This window comes from Leucoraja erinacea, chromosome 1 (genome assembly GCF_028641065.1).
Source record: "Leucoraja erinacea ecotype New England chromosome 1, Leri_hhj_1, whole genome shotgun sequence".
Classification (NCBI taxonomy): Eukaryota; Metazoa; Chordata; class Chondrichthyes; order Rajiformes; family Rajidae; genus Leucoraja; species Leucoraja erinaceus.
Genome location: NC_073377.1, coordinates 65,918,903 through 65,942,337, shown reverse-complemented (window position 1 = coordinate 65,942,337; position 23,435 = coordinate 65,918,903). Strand labels below are relative to the sequence as shown.

At 37.0% G+C, this 23,435-nt stretch overlaps 1 protein-coding gene across 1 annotated transcript in view; it reads right to left on the bottom strand.

The window, feature by feature from the left end:
* Window positions 1-1,067: 1,067 nt before the first annotated feature.
* usp46 (ubiquitin specific peptidase 46) overlaps window positions 1,068-23,435 on the bottom strand; it is a 60,776-nt gene continuing 38,408 nt past the window's right edge. The window contains 5 exon segments of the mRNA XM_055636346.1: window positions 1,068-9,151; window positions 13,677-13,755; window positions 16,209-16,406; window positions 18,186-18,269; window positions 22,827-22,903. Coding sequence (XP_055492321.1) covers window positions 9,050-9,151; window positions 13,677-13,755; window positions 16,209-16,406; window positions 18,186-18,269; window positions 22,827-22,903 — 540 coding nt within the window. The 3' untranslated portion in view covers window positions 1,068-9,049.

Sequence of the window (23,435 nt, the reverse complement as noted above, 5' to 3'; positions counted from 1 at the left end):
TAAATCAGCGGGACAGGCAACATCTCTGGAGAGAAGAAATGGGTGACGTTTCGGGTCAAGACCCTTCTTTAGACTGATGTTTTATTTCAGGCTTCTGACTTTTTCTGATTATATACTTGCATAGGAGGATAGTTAATATTTAAAGAAGGTTCAAATCAAGAGATGAAAGGGGTGTCTTTTGAAGAAGATTGGGTTTAGCCTATACCTATTGGAATATAAAATAGGTGATCTGTCAAAATCCTCGAGGAGATGTAAAGTGGAACATTTTCTGCATTTTCCATTAGAAGGGCAATATATAACCAGGGGTGTTATTTCATTAAAAAAGAGTCGCCTATTTAAAAGTGAAATGAGAAATTTCTTCAACATCATGAATTGTTGAAACCTTTTAAACCAGAGAGATACGGAAGTTAAGTTATTGAGACTATTAAAGGGCATGGGGAAATTGTTAGACGGCAGGGAAATCAAGGGTTACGGAGGATCAAACAGCCCTGCCATTGCCTTGTTGAATGAGGGAAGCAGGCCCAAGGGGCCAAGTAGGCAACTCCATCTCTTATTGCCCAAGTAGCGGTAGTCATCAATGTTACCTGTTTCTCTGTCCACAGATAGCAGGTAAACACATTATTTTTTCAGCAGATTTTCATTAGTACATTGTAAAACATTGTAGCAGCACATGGTACAACATTTCAACATGTGGTGAACCAAAATGCATAATATATTTCCACACAATTCCTTGACACAAACTCTAGGAGAACAAATGTATGAGGTTCAAAAGGAACACCATCACCTCTCGAATCACATGATGCCTTGGCATGAAAATACATTAATATTTATTCATTAATTGCTGGATAAAAAAAATTCTAAATTCATGTAAAAGCACAATAATCAACATGTGCTGCTGTGTTTCAAGACAGTAGCCAACCTCTCCCTGCTCAATAAACCATGATCAACTATTAAATACTAGCCTTGTTTCATTCTTAATAACCGCCACCATTTTTAATCACATAATATTTTGGGGAATATTTCATCGTAACGTTCTACATTGTGTCTAGATGAAACAAAACAACACATTATTGTTAGATTTTATTGAACAAAATACAGATTATAAACAAATTCTGTATACATCCATTGTCATGATCCCCAATTTCATGAACACATTACATTTTTTATCAAAGTGCACTGTGGGCACACATATATACTGTAGGTACATTAATATGTAACAACTTATTTTCCCATTAGTTCATTCTTCCAAGCTAATTGTTAAGCTTTTGGAAGTTTTACACATAACCTGCTTTCTGCTGATATACATTTATTTACTCAGTGTTTGATGCTGTTTTGACCAAATATAATGATGGAACAAAGGAAGACACTAGGATTAGGAGCAAATTATTCACTGCTTGCCAGGATTACAACATAGTGTATCTTGTGTACATTTTTGCAGTGCAAAAATCTTGGCACTATATTATTTGAATGCCAATTTAAAGTATATTTATATTTTCCTGAATGATCCAATGATTAAGATATTTTTATGTACCCACCAAATTTCATCTGACATGGGCATTGTGTCATTTCACTACAGCAAATTACAATTTCAAAACAACATTAGATATTTTGTTGTTATACACACTAGCTGTTATATGAAAGAAAATCTCCCATACATATCCATTATTCTAGATTTGGCACCTTTTAAATCTTTAACTTTCCAATTATTCTTTTACAGTAGTTTACAAAATCCCTTAACACTCTTGTGTACATTTAATCCATTCGATATTGAAAATGCGTTGCAGTTTTCATAATATATCCATTTTATATGCATGTTGCTGGTTTCTGTGCATTTTTACTGTCTACAATGTCAATATGGGAAATTTATAGAGCCACGGATACTGAACCTACATTTAAAACCAGTTGCTTTTGAACATAAATGTCTCACAATATTACATTTGGCTAAAATATAATGCTAGTTTATCACTTTATAATTTATGACAGTGTAGGAAAAATATATCCAATGAAGCAGAGACAAATAGTACAGTGAAAATATTGATTCTGCAGCATTTATTTGTATCAAGGTGTGCAAACTAGGCATTAAAAGGTACCTAAAATGTGCAATGTATGTCATGTACAGGGATGTGCTAATACAAATCATTAACTTTGGGTCATTTAAGTTATTTGATCTATTAGATTTCATCATCAGCCAATAGAAAAAGATCAAATTTACATTTAGTTATCACAACATTCACAGCAATATTGTAGGCTGAACATGAGTGTGTACACACTAAGGTAACCAGTAAATGATCAATTTGAAAGTCACCTTTATCTTGTAAAAGGCCCATGTACTTCTTCAGCATTAGGAGGGAGTTCAGTTGAAAAGCTGTAATGCAGGATGGCAATATAAAAGTCATGGCACCATATAAATAGAAATTAGATTATTGCTGGAAGGGGTGCTGAAGCATTGAAACAGATACTGGATGGACAACACTGAACACTGTTCCTTCCAAGTGTGACTTGCCTGGTTTCATTTTTAGATTGCACTGGCCCATTTTTACATTGACAACCATTCTATGTTGTGAGGGTTGAACAGCTAGATACACTATAAATACTAAAACTGCCCACACTTTGAAAGGAAAAAAAACTTCAAAAGAAATGTACTTTGCTAAGATCAAACACGAACTGTTCTGTGGTACAAACATCTGAACACAATAATGTTCGGCAATCCTAATTTAAATGAAAGTGAAGTGTTATAAGGAAGACAGAGAATGAACCTGTTGAGCGCATGTGTTATGTCTTATAATTTAAAATCAACATTTTCATGGACAAAATGTCTTCTTACTAAAGGAAGGCAGTGAATGTATAAGCAGCTCAAACTGCTTTTGTCTCAGAGGGACAAATATATAGACTGACAAGTACAAAAATGATTCTTGATCCAGTGAGGTTAAATAATTAATCAGTAGCTGTAATGTATAGGATACTGAACATTTTGAAACTGCATGACTTGATCATAAACACAAGCACGGAAATTCCTATACAGATTGGACAAGAGGCGCTTGTACAAAAAATAATTCTATCAAAACTTTAAAAAGGTAATGGTCTGTGCTTTTCCCCCATCATTTTTGGTGGATGAGTGGACAGGCACAAGTTAGCAATATGTAAAAGAGGGAAACCACGCACATGTGTGCGTTATTTATAGTAAAATATCAATGCCAAAATTAACTAGTTCATCTCTCTGCATTCCTCCATATAAACACACAGGGCACCAAAAGACTATAAAATTTAAGTTTTAAAAGGCGCAACTGAGATAATCCTTAGATCTGGGGACCGGAAATAATTCTGTAATTTCATCCACGACTGAAGTAAATAATTTCCACTAATCCTTCTTCAACTTGTAATATAGTGCCCAATTTTGAGTTATTTAATTAACTTCCTAGCTTATCTAGCCCTGTAATGATTGCACAATTATACCAGAAATATTTTACACAAATAAAGTGAAAAGGACTCTTGTAATTATTTTGCTCTTCACAAGGCTGAAATGCAATATGTTGATTGATATTATTTCCATATGCTGCCAAAATGTATCTTCTCCTTTCTCCCCCTCCCTCCCCAATACAATACCCGATACTCAAGATGTATACTGACATTTTCAACTGACCCTGAGCAAGACATTTGGCAAATGCTATCAGCAATTTATATTATTTGTTACAAAAAGTTCTGGCAAGAAAATGTATAACATTGTTTAGGATCCACCTTATCTTTAAAGCTCACAGTACCTCACCAGAAAAATAGGACAACATAATCCCCAAGGTTAGAATGTCCACAATACGTATGACTTAAAATAATGAAATTGCTGATTTAACTAATACAAATTGTTATTCATCCTATGGAGTAAAACACACCCATAAATTATCTTTCTTTGCATCATATATGCTCACGTTGCTTCAACTTCTTACCAATGCACTGCAAGGTTTTACCTTGATTTAACTTTTAATTTCAACCAGAGGCAACAAATCTGGAATATTGGTATAAATATACACAAAATCATTTAGGATGATTTGTGTGAATTAAGAACAGAAGAGATGGTCTATGGGACACAACTTAATCTTCTTTCATTTCTACATGTAAATGTTTATTACAAACTGGGAGGCTGAGAAAATGTCAGGAAGCACAAACTCCTAAACAAAATACTAATGTAGAGTCACATTGGCGTACTTGTCAGTTTAAACAAAGTAATCATACAATTAGTGTAAGCATTCATGTCACTAAGATTGGTTGCCTTTCATATAGAGTGAAGTAAAAACAAGAACACTTTAGCTAATAATGCATTCACTGTAAAACAAATGTCAATTTTTCAACACCCCAGGCAATGGCATGTACGGCGAAATCTCCTGCAATCTAATTGTTCCAATTAATAAAAAACAAAAAACTGCAGATGTTGGAAATAGTAATGGAACAGCTAGGAATACTCAGCAGGTACACCATAATTATGCTAACGTTTCAAGTTAATCGCCTTTCATAAGAAATAAGAAAATGTGAGAAAACAAGCATGTTTTAAGATGCATGTTTTGAGTGAAGAGCACAAATGGAAATTCCAGGATAGAAGGAGTAAACAATACAAATCATGTAGTACCAGCTGAATTTGAAGATTTATTGGTCTGCAATTCTTAGAAATCTTAAATAAGATAATGGTGGAAATAACCATCAGGTCAAACTGACAAACTTTCAATTCTGACAAAAACCACAAAGCTGGCTATTGTAAGTTATTGAATTAAATGTCAAGTCCCAAGGTCTGTACCTTGCCAAGTCAGAATACAATATATTCTTCCCCAAGCATATGTTAGCATTGGAATGGAGAATTAAAGTGACAGGCTCAAGGTCACTTTTGCACACTGAAAGGTGAAGTTCTGAAAAATAGTCACCCGGTAGAGAACCATTCATTGTGAGCATAGGACACAAAGCACTAGATTGTAAGCAATACAAGTGAATCATTGCTTCTGCTGGAAGGAGTGTTTGGACCTTTGGATGGTGGAAAGGGAAGAAATAAAAACAATTAGGAATTGTAACTTTTAATGTTGCACGGAAAGGTGGGTTGAAAAAGTCAGTGGGTATTGGTGGAGATAGAAGAGTAGCAGGAAATCAAAAAGGGATCTCTCTCTCTGGAATGTTGAAAGGTGAGAAGCTTCGTTAGGTGGTGGCATCTTGCTGAATGTGATAACGATTATGGAGGATGACCTGCTGAATGTTGATGTTGGTGGTATGAAACATGAGTATAAGGGGAACTCGATACTTGTAACAAAAAGGTACAGGAAATGAATAAATGCAGCTTATGGTGAAGGGAAGACCACAATTGAAGAAAAAGTTCTCAGAAGCACTGATGTGCAAAGTGCGTCATTGGAACAGCTACAACACAGCCAGAGAAATTTGGAAAATGGAATAGCATCCTTATAGTTGTCAAGTTATGATGAGTCAAGGTAGCATGGGATTCTGTTGGCTTGGATTTTGGTGATAGACCTTCCTTCTGAGGTGGAGATAGTCAAGGAAATGAAGTGTGATAAATGGACCACATAAAAGTGATTGGAGAGTGGAATTTGGAAGCAAAGGCACTGAAAATGTCAAGTTCTGTACTAGAAAATGCACCATGAATGCAGTATTAAGTATACCTGTACTGGGGAAAGAGAGAGGTCCCAAAAAGGACTGAAACAAGGACAACTCCATTATTGACTATTGGGGCTTCCTACTCTGTACAGAATTAATAATTCACATTCATAGGGTGCCACACCTATCTTGATAACATCTCCTCCTAATAATGTTTCTTGCAAGCACTCCATTCCATTTGCACACAATTCCACCTGCTGTTTTGCACCCGTTCCAATGACTTTAGACTTCCCATACCAGTGTTCCCAACATGTACTGTGGATTAGAACCACCAAAGTTGACAAGAGCTCTCAACACCATTGGCTCCATTTTGGCTCTCTACCTTTCTCCCAGCATCAAGTAAATCTGTTTCTCCCCATCCCATTCAAAATTCCAAAAGAATATCTGATTCAGTCTTCTATCTCCACCAACACCATCCTCTTCCCTTCTCACAGGACCATCTCATGTAACCTCCAGATATGCAACATTGGCCATGTTATCCCGTGCCTTCCCACCATTCAAATTATTTTTCCAGATGAAGCAGCAATTCACTTGTATACCCAATTTAGATCACAATTTAGTGATATTTATTGCTCATTATACAATTTCCTCCACGTTTAAAATCTAAGGATTGGGTGACTGCTTTGCAGAAAATCACCATTCTCCACAAAGATGACTCTCAGCCATGTCAACCACCTGCAGACAACTCTAAAGCATTGGATTCTCCAAAATTTCCTCAAGAATCCGATGATCTCCATCTAACAAATCAATGTCATCGAGTACCACACTACGATAATTACCGTCTGATATATTAAGACTAAATATGGTAAACCAAGGGAAACTGAAACAAACAATATTGTTCAACGGGGCCAAGACACAGTGCTTAAGGTTCAATATTATTTGCCAACTTTCAAGTAGATTGGGGAAGGATACGTGATCTGGAAAATGTTCACTTTATCCGTAATGGAAAATGCTGACTTCAGAGAATCAATTTGGGGCAGTTGGGAAGATGTCAGAACATTGAATCAAAACAAATTGTAAATTTAACATCCTAAACGTATATCCATCTAATCCACATCTAGAACTATGGATACATCCCACCAGCTTTGAAAATTGCAAACAGGATCTCTCGCTAATTGTAACAGACACCTTGAAATACCTATCATCTCCAATGCTGGAAGAAACATGGCCTTGGTAACTTGTAAAAACCCTGTGCTGCATTCAGATAAGCATTTTATATTAAAGATTGCTTCAAGAAATCCTTTAGCTAGATTTCAAGGAGATCAATATTTAGAAGATCTGATCTCCCTGTGTTTATGGACTTCATTAGCATACCAATTAGCTACTGATAGCAGTCTACATGGAGCATCAACGGAGGTAATTTTTATCTCCATGCTTTTTATCCGTTAGCAAATTAAGATGGTCAAACAGACCATTTTATTGAGCTTCAAACAGATTTTTATAAAAATAGTGCAACATTGCTAGGTAATATAAACGAGTGCTACGGATGCTGGTCATCGGTAAGAAGCAAATACAAAACCAATTTCAAAAGTGGAAAGTCACATAAATTGAAACTCACTACAATCCAATTACTTCATAAACTCCAGAGTCAGGCTGCAACAAACTGATCGCAATATTCACTTAAAACTTCATTGAAACCTAATTTGTCAGAACTTCTGTAAAGGCAAGTAACTGCACAGTTTAGATACAATGTTTGTGTATAGAAAATATTAATATGCTATTATTTCAATAATGTAAATAACCAGGTCAATGATTCTTGGAAGGGTTAGAGGCATGAGGATATGACTGTCAGTGGTAAAATATGTCTACAGCATTTTAGTCTGATGTGGACTACAGATTGGAACAAAGAACCTTAATTTAGAAATAAATATAAAAAGTACATGTTTTATAAAGGCTTTAAAAAAAAAAAGAAAATCAAAGTGAGATGAATCTTGAACATAGAGACAGGAAATATTAATCAAGTATGATTTTAAATTAAAAGAAGCCCTTTCATTTGAAACTTGACAAACCAAATTTAGCAATATATGATCTAAAAGTAAATAGACCAAGAGATTATATCTTCTTCAAAACAAATGTGTTCAGTCAAGCATCCATTGTTCTACTTTCAGTTTTGTTCCTAAGCATTTGGTCAACATTTTTGTTTGCTCTTTGAAAAACTATTTCCATCCATTCCCAATATTTACTCAGTTTGTCACTTATATTTTCTTCGTCCTACCTCGGGCTCTAATGTCAAAGCAATCCATTGTTGATATATTTATGTGTAGGAAAGAACTGCAGATGCTGGTTTAAATCGAAGGTAGACACAAAACGCTGGAGTAACTCAGCAGAACAGGCAGCATCTCTGGAGATAAGGAACGGGTGATGTTTAGGGTCGAGACCCTTCTTCAGATTTATTATATTCTCATAAATGATATGATTCAGAACAAACACTAGATAACACCCCAACGTGTCATTTAGGTACATTTGATTGTTAGAAACAATAATTGTGGACCAGCCATATTAGATGATAGCTACAGGATTCGGGTATATTGGGAAAACATTTAAGATGCTTAAACCATTAGACTATCAAAAATTATACTGCACCATTTAAAAGTGACTTTTGATAAGATTCAGTTAATTTATAAACTCTTTCATTGCACATTAAAATGAAATAACAGTTCATGGTTTGTTCCCATTCTCTTGATCTTTCAGCAGCTAGGAGTTTTCTCACATGCAAAGGACAGAAACTATTCAGCCATTCAAAAAACGAAATGATCTAACTAACAGTTTCATTCTATCTGACATATACCTGCTATATATTTGAATGGCATTAAAGGGCTTTTAACACAAAGAAAACAAAATCGCAGTATGAAGCAGTAAGCGACAATATTTGCAATTGCACTGAGGGAAACAAAAATCAACCAAAATACAATCAATTTCCTTCTACAGTCCAGTGAATCTAGTCATTTTGGATCAGGCAATCTTGCATTCCATCACCGTGGAGTTGATTTATATTCTCTCTTCTCCATTATCCTCTAAAACCAAGTGTAATGTTAGTAAAATAAACAAATGCTTGGGGTCAGCAAGGAAAACCTTAGAAGGGGGCGGCAAGGTGGCGAGGGAACACTGCCAAATCTATTGGTTTACTGTAATGTTTTCTTTTAAAGACTTGCATGCATACTTGCATTTCCTTTATTAGAGTTTTGACCAGATGTTCTCGTCAAAACTACTCTGACTTACTTCTCCCATACGATCATACATTTGCTTTTAGCCTTCAATTGCCTGGAGTATGATTGTAAATCCTATCCCGACACCCTGAACAAAAGGCCCTAAAAGGACAATGCATGCCCTGATAATTGGATGGCAATGGCCTGATCTCTTTTGGACTAGATAAATATCCTTCTGATTATTTAGGCCAGTTCTTTCCATGTTACTCTCTTGATTGATAAAATAAAATATATCCAGATTCTGAGTTTTTTGAAATGTCTGAAGTCAAACCATAGAATTCTTCAATAGATTGAGCATCAATTTTCTGTAAAAGAAACAGAATTCTTTAGTAATTTTCGAATTTTAAATATAAACCAATACAAATTCAAATTGGTAACGCAACATTTAGCTTTGAGAATTTTCCAGGCACAAATCTAATTGCTTCTTCCAAGTATCTGCCCTGGCCAATTTCTGCTTAATGTAAGTGTAATTTGCTGATTATTTTGGCAAATTAGGTAGGTTTGATCACATCAGCCAAATATTTTGGTCTCCAAACAAATATAGTTTTACTCCTTTTGGCATTTGCAAAAAGATAAAAATATTTAAGTATACCTTTGTTACAAAACTTGTTAATTTCCAGAGCATTACAGTCTTAAACATTAGCTCTTCTGTTATTTCAGCATTATAAGGTGTTCTTATAATACTCACGATAATAATCTTTTCACATTATATTTTCCATGTTATCCCAGCTCTGAGTCACCAGTTCCATGTCACTTTAAAACAATTTTCTACGCATTTTCTATTTTCTTTGATGAAAATTCAGTGGCAGAGGGGGGTTGCTGTGCAATCTACCACATCCTCACTATTTACACCCGCAGTCAAAAACAATGATAGATGTGAATGATACTGGCTACACTCTGTTCCTTCCGTTATATTATTGAAGTGGCAGCATCACAAGATTATGTCTCCTCTCACCTTTCCTATAGCCCAGGCTATGTATTCATCGTATATGTATGTTGCAAATATGGAGGACAGGGCCAATGGCAGTTTTTTAACAAGTGACATAATGAAAGTAACAAAACATTCAGCTTTTTATTAACTTTAAATCTTCAAATGAAATGGTCTAACTTCCTGTTTCTGAAGGGAGAGAAAGTTGTTGTTTCATTACTCCGGGCAATCCACTACATGAGCCTGCTTTCAATGCCCTAGATATGTGGCAAATATCATAGTTGTCGTAGATCACATCGATGCCTACCGACTTTACATAAATCACGACCCCTACATTATAGAAGCTAGATTAACACCAAGGCTGTCTGGTAGCCAGTACTCTTATTTCACTGCACCCAGCAGAAAATATGGATATTAATTAGGAATTTTACAAAATGACTGTACTAGCACTAACTGCAAAGTCTGGAATTGGGTTAGCAAAATCAATTAAATATTTCTTGATCAGAAAGCAAATGTTGGGAGACAGGGAAAATGTAAAGGTATTAGTGTTAATAATTATAAATTTTGTAGTAGCAGTTCACAAGGAATTAACACAGAATAAATCCTAACAAAATATTTTTGGATTGAATTAAATAATACCAAGGAAGCAATTATACAATGCAAGGTACATAATAATCTACCAAACAGTAGAAATGAAACCAAGAAAGATATCTGTGAACTAAGTAGAAAAGTGCACATAAACAAATTAAATATGGGTATTTTAAAATATCCAAAAATTAACCCATAGGAACATTCTGATCAAAAACATGGTAATGTTTGAAATACATTCAACATGTAATTCAATACGGGAAATCCAATATGGGGTAATGTGCTACTTGACCAAGTTCTGGGTAATGAGGAAGAACACAATTAAACCGAACAGCTATTTGTCAGAAAACGTAACCACAATCCAACTCAGGGGTCAGCAAAAAAGATATTGATTGTCATAAGATGTGTAAATTGAATTTAATCATGGATAGGAAAGGTTTAGAGGGATATGGGCCAAACATGGGCAAATGGGACTAAATTAGATTGGGCGCCTTGGTCAACATGGACGAATTCTCCATGTTGGACTCTATGACTCTAATCCATAGAAGTGTGATTAAATGCATTTGGGGATATGGTAACAGAAATTGCTGGAAAAGCATAGCAAGCTAGACAGCATCTATGGAAAAGAGGAACAATTAACATTTCACATCAGGGACTATCAGAACTTCAGTTTCCACAGATGCTATCTGACCTGCCACTTTCTGTTGTTATTTCAGATTTCCAGCATCATCTGGATTTTTAAATTTTTCATTTGGGTAATCCAACATGGCAAGGGAATAAACTGTGTGTGGTTATGGACTGAGTGGTGTGGACCTTGGACTGCATAACCATAGATTCTTACAGGTTGCAGAACAAGTCAATAAAAGGCATTTAAGAAGCCATACAGTTTACTTTCCTTTATTGGTTAAGGCAAAGACTTGTAGAGTAGAGAGGCTATTCTGGACAAGATAACAATTAGAATGCAGTTTAAGTACTACTCATAGTTCTGGTTACAATTTTACAGAAAACATATGATTGCATGGAGAAAGTGGAAAATTATACCAATGAAAAGAAGAATTGCACACGGTGCTTCACAAAATATTTGACTGACATGAGATCTGAGGCTCAATTGAAACAGGAATAAAGTAGGAGAGAATTTACAGCAAGGTTAGTCCCATATTGCAACCCCTTGTCCCCATACAGTTTTTAACAGTGATTTCTGAATAATGATCAGAGATATTCATTCAGAGATCATTTGGATTAGAGTCAAATGCACAATGGCCTATTTAACCATTATTGAGACAATGTTAGGAGCACACACTGTTGCATGTTGCACAAGGACAAGGTCAAATTTGGTCATATGCCTATCTTTCCTCATTTCTATCCATGGTTAAATAATCTACGTGGTCAATATTTTGACTTTCTCACCAAAAGCTCATCTATAAAGACTGACAACACAGGAGACATAGCCCACCATGCCTGTGGAAATGAACATCAGCAGGACAGAAACATCTTTAATGTAAATGGAAAGAGGGGAAAAGTTAAAAAGAAAGAAAAACGATTTTACACGGCACCTTTATTATATTCTGGATGTCCCAAAGTGCATCAAAACCAATTTATTTGTATTGAAATACAGTGCTAATTTTATTTAGGCAAATATTACAGCCAATGTGTGTACTTCAGGGTCACAAGGACTAGCTAATCTATTTTGGTGATTTTGGTAGAGGGGTTGTTTTGGCCCAAACTCTTGGGGAACACCCCTGCTCTTCCTTGCATAGATCTGTGGGGTCTTTTACATCTCACCTGTGTGATGGCACCTCCGACAATGCAGCACTCCCTCAATACTGCACTGAAGTGACAGCCTAGATTATGTACTGCAGTGGGTCCTGAATCCACCAGCTTCTGACTCAGGAAGTGAACGAGCTACCAGTGAGCCAAGTGACACTTGAAAGCTCTAAAGAAGAAGATAGTTAATAGATGGGTAGCAATAAACACTAAGAGTTCCCACTTCCCCAGAATTAATCCTAGGTCCTATCATATTCAAATGAATAAATAATGACTAAAGATATTTAGTCACAAATCCTGCTCATCCATTATTGTTATTGCTGAGCTACATTATCTTAGAGTCAGTCATACAGTGTGGAAACAGGCCCTTCAGAGTAACTAGCCCACACCGGCCAACGTCCCAGCTACACTAGTCCCACCTGCCCACGTTTGGTCCATATCCCTCCAAACCTGTCCTATCCATCTAAATGCCTCACATTCAAATTTTCCACCCAAGTTGAAATTATGGAGCTGGTTCTCTGTATTAAACATCTGCAATCTTATAAATGACACTCTATTGCCTTCGTTCGAGCATCCCAAAGCCAAGATCTCTAATTTTCTTCAATGCTTGCCTTTTAATCATTTCCCACACTTCTGATCTTTACACTGGCAGTCAAATCTTCAACTGCTAGATTCCCTACTCAAATTTGTTCCCACACCCTCTCTAGCATTATCACCTCCTTTACGACCCTTTGTAAAACTGAATTTGATCAAATCTTTAGTGACTTGCATCCAAAAAGTTTATTTTGTTTCATGTACATTTTTCTTTGATTGTGCTTTTGAGGTACCTTGGGACATATTTTCCAAATTAATTTCATAAATGACAGTTATTGTTACCATAATCAATTTGCATACAATTAACTGTATTCCCAGAAAGTCATCCGAATTTTGCAAAATCTACCATTAGGCCAAAAAAAATATAGCCAACAACTTTGCATGGTGTGAAAGAAAACAAAACAGTACGTATGTCAAATCATCCTTTTTTACATGAATCCTCTGATACTGGAAGTGATGCTGGTACAGAAATGGGAGATGGCTGACTGTCCACCTTGATTTTTTGATCAGTCTGAAGAAGGGTTTCGGCCCGAAACGTCGCCTATTTGCTTTGCTCCATAGATGCTGCTGCACCCGCTGAGTTTCTCCAGCATTTTTGTGTACCCTGTCCACCTTGATTGCCTGGAAATCTGGTGGGTGGGTAGTGGGGGGAGGGGGGATTTTTACTTGTACTGTTTGGGTGCAGACTTAATGCAGAGAGGGGAAAAAATGGCCAGGGAGATGCCAAACACTTAAACAATCACCCGCAATGCCCCATAACTCCCACAACTAATTTTAAAGAAGACAGGGCATGTGTAGAAAAACAAAAATTAGACCAGATCCACTTTGTGTGCACAACTTATGTCATTCGATTTTCCACCGTATAGAGGCCATGCAATACAATCAGGAATCTACCCTATTCTGGCCCTTCTAAACATATGCATTTAAGGGAAATTATTGATATTTACCGGACTGACCTCAACAATATCATCATCAAACAAAAGCCAGAAGCCATGACTTTTCACAATAGTTATGTAGTGTCCACGGTTAGGACCACTGAAAGGGGAAGGAGAAAAATAATTAGGGTATCTCACAAACATAGCTAAACAATAATTCTACAAATATAGCAATACGTTATTATTTCTTTATCTTAAAGCCATTTTGGAAAGAATGCTCAGTTAATCAAATTAAAACAGTGAATGTGGATTTTTATATATTCTTCTGTATTTTCATAGCTCATTTCATGACCTTAACATTCTATTTCTATTTTGTAATTTTCCAAAAGACCCTCCATTACCAGTTGGCCTTTGAATTTTTTTTTTTTTTTTTTAAAGCCATTTATAATGCTCAGAAGGTCACAAAATGCTGGATAACTCAGCGGGTCAGGCAGCATCCCTGGGGTCAGTCTGAAGAAGGGTCCTGGCTTGAAACGTCACCTATCCATGTTATTCCAGAGATGCTGCCTGACCCGCTGAGTTACTCCAGCGCTTTGTTTCCTTTTGTGTAAACCAGCATCTGTAGTTCATTTTTTATATATTCTCCCTTATAGTGCCCGATAATAACAGACAGGGCATCAGAACAGACTGGAGATACAACACTTTTTCTTACTGAGCAGCTGCGGTGATAAACTTGCTAGCATATATACTATCTTTAGTGATACACATGGAGTTAATGTAAATGTTAACTTTCTGTGGAAGAAAAATTGATATCCTGCCTTATTTAATTTTGATTGGAATTGAAGAAGGTAAAAAAAGGGCTTTTTGATGTGACAATTGGCAGCTCTCGCTTGACCAGGTGCATGGAAATTGGCAAAATAAGATTAGATGTATTACCTCTTGTCTGGGAATGTGTTGAAGGGTAGATGGTAAATGTAAACATGAAATAGTAGAGGAGATAATGAAGCTTATTTAACTTTCTGTGAGGAGTTACAGTAGATCACCCGCACCCCCCACCCCCTACCGCGTGGCATAGAAATGTTACTGTAAATGGGAGGCTTATGATTGGCTCGGAGAAGGGATGGTGGTGTGGGCCGCCTGAAAGGTGAGATAGAATAATGTCAAGATGCCCTTGTATTGTGTTTGACTTGTATTAACCATCTGTTGTTGAATAAGATTAACATAAGTGAAAAGTATGTTATGACTAATTAAATAATTGGTACCCATGTAGTAGATGGTATATTTTCGTATTGTTGTATCTAACATAAAACAAAAGTTGTTTACTGCACAGTATAACTGTCGGCTAATTCTGCTGTGAAGTCAGAGAACTGGTGAGCAGTTTTACTGCAGCCATCCCTCCATGATATCATGCAATAAAATCTCGAAGCAAATCTGCGAAGTCTCTGCTTTTCATTTTCCATTCATTTCCCTCTAAATTAATTTCTTCCACACATTTCATTATAGGTATAATCTCAATACATTGGAGGCATAATCAGCAAATTGAGCAGATGTATAATTTTATGGTTTCCACTGATAAGAAATAGTTAATCTTTTGGAGGCTTTGCATCATTTTTATCTTCCTCATTAAAAACTGGCAAGACCAAATATTAAAAATGAATCCAAAATTAACCTCAAAATTCTTGACTGGTCATGATGCAATAAACTGCAAACCAAGAGATTTCTACTCTCAACTGTTCTGGTATTAACCCTCGTTCCAATACCAAGGACAGGGTCATTAGCATATAAAAACTCTTCATGCCAGAGAAAATGGTAAGTTTGTATTTACTATTATACATGCCAAGCTCCTTGGAAAAAAAATTCAATGCTTTGTAACCTAACCTATTCTGATTTTAACACATGTCAATTAAATGGCAAAAAAATTAAATGAGAGAAAGATTTGCAGATTGACACAAAAATAACACCAGATACATTTGACCAAGTGAAAATGTAATGTGTTAGTTGTGGTTGGGCACAAAAATGACAAAAATAATCAGAATTTTAACACCTGGGCCATAATTTTAAAAAAAAATTAATGAATCAACCACCAGTTGATTACCTTAATGGAAAGGAAAATAAGATGGGCTAATCAAAGTTAGCTGTTCAAACAGCACCCCTTCCTCTATATTAAAATTACTTGAGCACGATCACATGGAATGAGACTAAATGAAAGGTGTCAGTGAACACAGAAAAGCATCGAATTGTTAAAATAAATGAAAATGCATCTGATTTTTCAGTCGATGTCATTAATTATTTTACTTTCATCTGAAGAGATAAATCACAACAATCATTCTATAGTTTGCTTTTTAGTTATTCACATAGCCACAGTGACAATGTTTAATGAAACCAGAATCTTTACTCTTAGAATTAAAGTATTAACCAATTGACTTCTGATTTTCTGGGCTAGCCCACCTACATATTTGCAGATATTCACACTTGATTTTCAGAACCCGTGTTTAGTTTAAATATTAATTTCAAAGAACTTTTAATCTGCCCAGCAATAAAATCCATTGCCATATTTATAACACGTAGCTAGTTTGCCATAGTAATCAACAAAAAAGTTTCTCTCAAACACACCTGCCACAGTGAACTACAACAGCCACCAGATCGTACATCCGGTCCAAATTAATAGCATCTCCTGATGTATTAAACAACCTCAGTTCCAATGGAAACACCACACGATAAGAGAGTTTTGTGTATCGATGCAATTGTTCCATATATTTGAACCTCTTCAAGTGCAATGCAAGGATCATGGGCAGCTTCTTCACGCACATTCTGTCAACCAGATAAAACATATAGAAGGTTTATCTGTTTATATATAACGTCAAACCACACCACATAAAATAATCCACATAAATAGCACTAAAACAAAATTGGGGCGATTAGTTACAATATTCTTAGATGAAGACATTAAGGCTTCACTCCTGTAAGAAAATGTAAGGGCCTCTATTCATTTCCAGTTTGCAAAGTAACACAGAATACAAATGAGAAATACTTCACTTGAGGAGCAGCATGTGACACAAGAGTAACACATGACAAAGAGAACCGCCACAGATCATGGAAATCTGAGTACTTTGAGGATGTGTAAGAAGACAAGCAGAGACACAAATTCCCAGCCCTCTAAAGTTCTAAAGTTTTATTTTGAGATACAGCGCAGAAACAGGCCATTCGGCCCACTGGGTCCGTGCCGACCAGTGACCCCCGCATTAACACTTCCCTACACCCACTAGGGACAATTTTTACATTTTGCCAATCAATTAACCTACAAACCTGTACGTCTTTGGAGTGTGGGAGGAAACCGAAGATCACGGGGAGAACGTACAAACTCCGTACAGACTTCACCCGTAGTCGGGATCGAACCCGGGTCTCCAGGGCTGCATTCGCTGTAAGGCAGCAACATTACCGCTGTGGCACCATGATGGAAATGGAAAAGTTATTTGAAAATATTGTCCACCTCAATGTGACTGCCAAAGTATTTCAATTCTAGGTGTGCTTAGAGGAATGGAGTTGATATGATAAGATTACATACTTTCCTCACAAAATATATAATTAATTTTTTAAACTATAACAACTAAAAGTTTGGATTATAATTGACAGCCATTGGTCTATAATAATTATGGATTACCAACGCCTTTATAACTTCTTGTGTAATTCTTCAGGACTGAAAGCTTCTCTTTCAAGTCTGTTGTAGTAGCTGCTGGTATGTAAAAACAATCTGGTTTCAAGACGAGCCTTTAAAATTCCAGTCACTTAACCAGCATTTGGCAGTTAGTTTGCATTTAGTTTTCCATTGATGTGCAGTGACCTCTTCTCCTGTCAGAAAACATCTCTGGTGCCTGGATTTACATTAATATATGGTTTATAACTGTTGAGTCCAATTAATTTTAACACATCAATGAAGATGAAACAACCTCTCCATTGAACTACAGGCCTGATGTCCCTTGGCAATCAAAAATTCTCCGTGTCAGATTCACACTTTCAGCTTTGTTGATGTGCACTGGAGGACAGTTCCCAGTACAACATGGTGCTAAAAAAGTTGTAGAAGCTGTCAGGAAGAATAATAAATAACTGCCTAACTGTGTAAAGGGTTCCCCTTGACATTTTCTTTTGTTTACTCCCTTTGCCCCTCAAGATAATCCAAAGAACAGTGTCATTATCATCCACCAAATATGCCACATCTCTTCCACTACAGCCGAATGGTAGTTATTTATGATGGGAACTGTTCCTGTGCTGCATTATGTTCAGTCGCTGGCTCATGTTGTTGCCAAAGGCATGCCATATGGAGCCATTAGTAAGAGCCGAAAGCAGAATAGAATACTAATGTCAATCTTTTAGCAAAGGTCTCAACCTTTCAGAGCCAAAGGTTCAATCCTTATATTCAATGCATTCAAAGCATAAACTTAAAGGTTAATAAAGTCAGCTTTAGCTGTTCTAATCAATTCCTATCTGAGCATTCTACTTATTGTCTGACATCCAGATAAAGATAATTATATATAATCTCTTGTGAAATTTGCAGATTTAATCAATGACAAGTTATACACCTCATACACTCACCTTTTCTGAGCTTCCTGTTTACTACAACAGGTCTCACAATAATACTTGTGTTCACTGCACAGTGTTTCTGTGTTGCTGAAGTCTCTGCAAATAAAAGTTGGAAAATGCCACTATTAAAAACAGTGCACAAATTCTCGTAAAACATTAACTGCAGTAACTTTAACATTGTACATGATGATTCAAGCAGCATATCAATTGTAATTCAATAAATTATAAAATGTTGGAATTTGAAAAACACTGGAAATGGTAGAAGTAGGTTGGTGTGGTAAAGTGCATTACCATAGCAATATTCAACATTAAGATTCTACATTAGGAACAGGGTTAACATGCATGGTTCCTGACAGGTTCTGCCTTAGTTTTAAATCAAAAAAGAGGAGCCATCCAACAGAAGTCAAGCCTTTCTCTATGTGAATGAAAAATAGAAAAGATGGGTGGGATGAGGAGGGGCAAGAAATAAAATGACATTCTTTCTTTCTGGATTGGAGATTCCAGCCCAATTCCATCTTTCCCAGGAGTGAGGGAGGTTAGAGATAGAAAAAGAGAGAAAGAGCAGGATTCCTGAATAATTTTATCCTCTGCAGAGATGTGAAACCTTTACCTCTGACTGTAATGTTAAAATCAGGCAAACCTCTTTTTTTCCCGGATACCAAGGCTCACAAGCACAGGTTTTCAATAATGGTCTTTTTTTAACTCTGATCCTATGGAGAAAATCAGCTAACTCCCACACAAACAGCATTCCAGATTTAACATCCAGTTACCAAACCGAGGGTCATAGATGTAAAGCTGGTACTGGTATTGGTTTTACTGCAACTATTTGCTTCATTATTTTGTTTCATTACTTGGCCCATTATAGTGCAAGTTATGCTCTAATTTTATTAAAATCACTTCTACCTCCAAGTCACCACAGCCCTCTCCTTCTCCCTCCACTAAAAATATCAACCCTCATCTGCCCTTTCATTATTTCTCATTAGGTCTGCGACAAAGGCGATCAAACTGAAATATTAATCATTCTGCCATCATTGATTATTTCACTGATTATTTCCATCAATACTGATTTGGATTTGACGTAATTAAAATATGAAGAGGAATATTATTTTAAAAAAGAGCTCCCCATATTTGCTACCATGATATTCTTTTAAAAGAGCCCATGGCTGTAATACATTCTGTAGCGGTAGTATTTTTTTCACACAGCTCACAGCACTACTTCAGGTCACAGGTGGATAAATGGCGAAGCTGCTGAGGGGTAAACATAGAAAATAGGTGCAGGAGTAGACCATTCGGCCCTTCGAGCCTGCACCGCCATTCAATATGATCATGGCTGATCACCCAACTCAGTATCCTGTACCTGCCTTCTCTCCATACCCTCCGATCCCTTTAGCCACAAGGGCCACATCTAAATCCCTCTTAAATATAGCCAATGAACTGGCCTCAACTACCTTCTGTGGCAGAGAATTCCAGAGATTCACCACTCTCTGTGTGAAAAATGTTTTCCTCATCTCAGTCCTAAAAGATTTCCCCCTTATCCTTAAACTGTGAACCCTTGTTCTGGACTTCCCCAACATCGGGAACAATCTTCCTGCATCTAGCCTGTCCAACCCCTTAAGAATTTTGTAAGTTTCTATAAGATCCCCCCTCAATCTTCTAAATTCTAGCGAGTACAAGCCGAGTCTATCCAGTCTTTCTTCATATGAAAGTCCTGACATCCCAGGAATTAGTCTGGTGAACCTTCTCTGTACTCCCTCTATGGCAAGAATGTCTTTCCTCAGATTTGGAGACAAAACTGTACACAATACTCCAGGTGTGGTCTCACCAATACCCTGTACAACTGCAGTAGATCCTCCCTGCTCCTATACTCAAATCCTTTTGCTATTAATGCTAACATAGCATTCGCTTTCTTCACTGCCTGCTGCACCTGCATGCCTACTTTCAATGAATGGTTAAATCTCCCCTTTTCCTAATCGGCCACCATTTAGATAATAGTCTACTTTCCCGTTTTTGCCACCAAAGTGGATAACCTCACATTTATCCACATTATACTGCATCTGCCATGCATTTGCACACTCACCCAGCTTATCCAAGTCACCTTGCAGCCTCCTAGCATCCTCCTCACAACTAACACTGCCCCCCAGCTTCGTGTCATCCGCAAACTTGGAGATGTTGACTTCAATTCCCTCGTCCAGATCATTAATATATATTGTAAATAGCTGGGGTCCCAGCACTGAGCCTTGTGGTACCCCACTAGTCACTGCCTGCCATTGTGAAAAGGACCCGTTTACTCCTACTCTTTGCTTCCTGTTTGCCAGCCAGTTCTCTATCCACATCAATACTGAACCCCCAATACCGTGTGCTTTAAGTTTGTATACTAATCTCTTAAGTGGGACCTTGTCAAAAGCCTTCTGAAAGTCCAGATATAACACATCCACTGGTTCCCCCTTATCCACTCTACTAGTTACATCCTCGAAAAATTCTATAAGATTCGTCAGACATGAGTTACCTTTCATAAATCCATGCTGACTTTGTCCAATGATTTCACCACTTTCCAAATGTGCTGCTATCCCATTTTTAATAACTGATTCTAACAGTTTCCCCACTACCGATGTTAGACTAACTGGTCTGTAATTCCCCGTTTTCTCTCTCCCTCCCTTTTTAAAAAATGGGGTTACATTAGCTACCCTCCAATCCTCAGGAACTACTCCCGAATCTAAAGAGTTTTTTTAAATTATCACTAATGCATCCACTAATTCTGGGGCTACTTCCTTAAGTACTCTGGGATGCAGCCTATCTGGCCCTGGGGATTTATCTGCCTTTAATCCATTTAATTTACCTAACACCACTTCCCGGCTAACCTGGATTTCACTCAGTTCCTCCATCTCATTTGACCCGCGGCCCCCTGCTATTTCCGGCAGATTATTTATGTCTTTCTTAGTGAAGACGGAACCAAAGTAGTTATTCAATTGGTCTGCCATGTCCTTGTTCCCCATGATCAATTCATCTGTTTCTGACTGCAAGGGACCTACATTTGTTTTAACTAATCACTATCTCTTCACATATCTATAAAAACTTTTGCAGTCAGTATAAAAACTTCAGTAGGGGAATGCTATCTTCAGGGTTCATTTCATTTAATAACTACATAACTAAACGCTGCATGAATGCATACAGAAGTACTGCAATTCTTTCCCTGGCTCACCAATTTGTTTTCCAGGCAGAGACAAAAAAAAATAAAAGCAGTTCATTGAAAAGTGGAAATAACCTCTACTGCAAAAGAAAGAAAAAAAAAAGGTACTATCATTTGGTATGTTAAATGAAGTTCCATAAATTAATCAATCCACTCTTCTCTTTATTCCACGTTAATATTGTACAATGCAGCCCAATATCTGACCCACAAATCAAGATTCAATACCATGCATGAAGTAAAAAGATTTTATTGACTGTTAAGGCATTTCATACCATCTCTTTTCTTCATTCAATTCTATTTTAGTTGATGGGATGCTGTGAAACCTTTTGCATAAAACAACTGAAAACATATCAGGAACAAACCTGACACATAGAGATCTGACAATAGACAATAGGTGCAGGAGTAGGGCATTCAGCCCTTCGAGCCAGCACTGCCATTTAATGTGATCATGGCCGATCATCCACAATCAGTAGCCCATTCCTGCTTTCTCACCATATCCCCCGACTCCGCTATCTTTAAGAACTCTATCTAACTCTTGAAAGCATCCAGAGATTTGGCCTCCACTGCCTTCTGAGGCAGAGAATTCCACAGATTCGCAACTCTCTGGGTGAAAATGTTTTTCCTCATCTCCGTTCGAAATGGCCTACCCTTTATTCTTAAACTGTGGCCTCTGGTTCTGGACTCCCCCCAACATCAGGAACAGGTTTCCAGCCTCTAGCGTGTCCAATCCCTTAATAATCTTATATGTTTCAATAAGTACCCTCTCATCCTTCAAAATTCCAGAGTATACAAGCCCAGCCGCTCCATGCTATCAACATATGACAGTCCAGTCATCCCGGGAATTAACCTTGTGAACCTACGCCACACTCCCTCAATAGCAAGAATGTCTTTCCTCAAAACTTCATACAATACTCCAGGTGTGGTCTCACTAGGGCCGTGTACAACTGTAGAAGGACCTCTTTGCTCATATACTCAATTCCTCTTGTTTTGAAGGCCAACAGGCCATTCCCAGGCAGAGACCAAAAGATAAAAGCAGTTCTTAAATGGTGGCTAGACTTGTTCCTGATTCAAACATTCACACGGAATCTGGAAATCAAGGGTTGCCATTTATTTTTCAATCTTCTGCCAAATCTATGGAGCTGGTGCTCTACAATGTTGTGGGTCTATGGAACAAGTGCGCCTCAATGCTGGGAACTATATTCTGTGCTCTATGTGTACACATTTGCTCTATCGTCATTGAGTTTGACGATTATATTTATGTATAGTATTATCTGATGTGATTGGATAGCACGCAAAGCAATGTACCTCAGTACATGTGACAACAATAAAGCTCTAGAAAAGCTGGAAGGAGAAATATTCCTTTTAAAATATCTACTATTGAGACTTTGATAAAAATAAAAATCACTGCTTCTAAAGCTGGCTCTAAATGTATAATTTTCCACATTACTGATCTGAACACTACTTACCTGAGGCAATGTGTAATTGATGTGTTCTGTTCCACGTCAACAGAAAGATCCAGAAAATCTTCATCTTTGCTGCTAACCTGTAAAATGGCCATTATGTGTTAAAATTAAATTAAAACATATCTCCTGTTGTACTAGCTGTCTAAATTCAAGATTATGAAGGGTTTTGATTTTTTTTTTTTTTAAACCAGAAAAAGAACATTTTCCCTAACAAACAATTCAGCATCCACAAGTAATACATTCAAAATGGTTCCCAAAAATCTCCAGGGAAAAGAGGAGGTTAAATGATTTGAAAAACAAAGCCTGAAAAAGTACTGAAATCAGATTCTATAATTGGACATGCAGTTTTAGATGACCAATTTTTGGGATCATGGGGAGGCAAAGTTGAGTGCCAGTTCTTCAAAACAGCTGAAGAACCAAATAAAGTTTTTTTTGTTCTGCAAGAATGCAAGATTGCAAGATAGGGCCAAAAGTAGTTTTAAAGGCTCCTCAAGCCTGCACAACTCTCTTTCAATAGCCCTATACTTCAATTTGAATTCTCTCCACCAACACCCATAATTGCTCAATTTCCCAGAGGAGAAAAATCTGTTTTTTTTTCCTGTGTTCATTTTC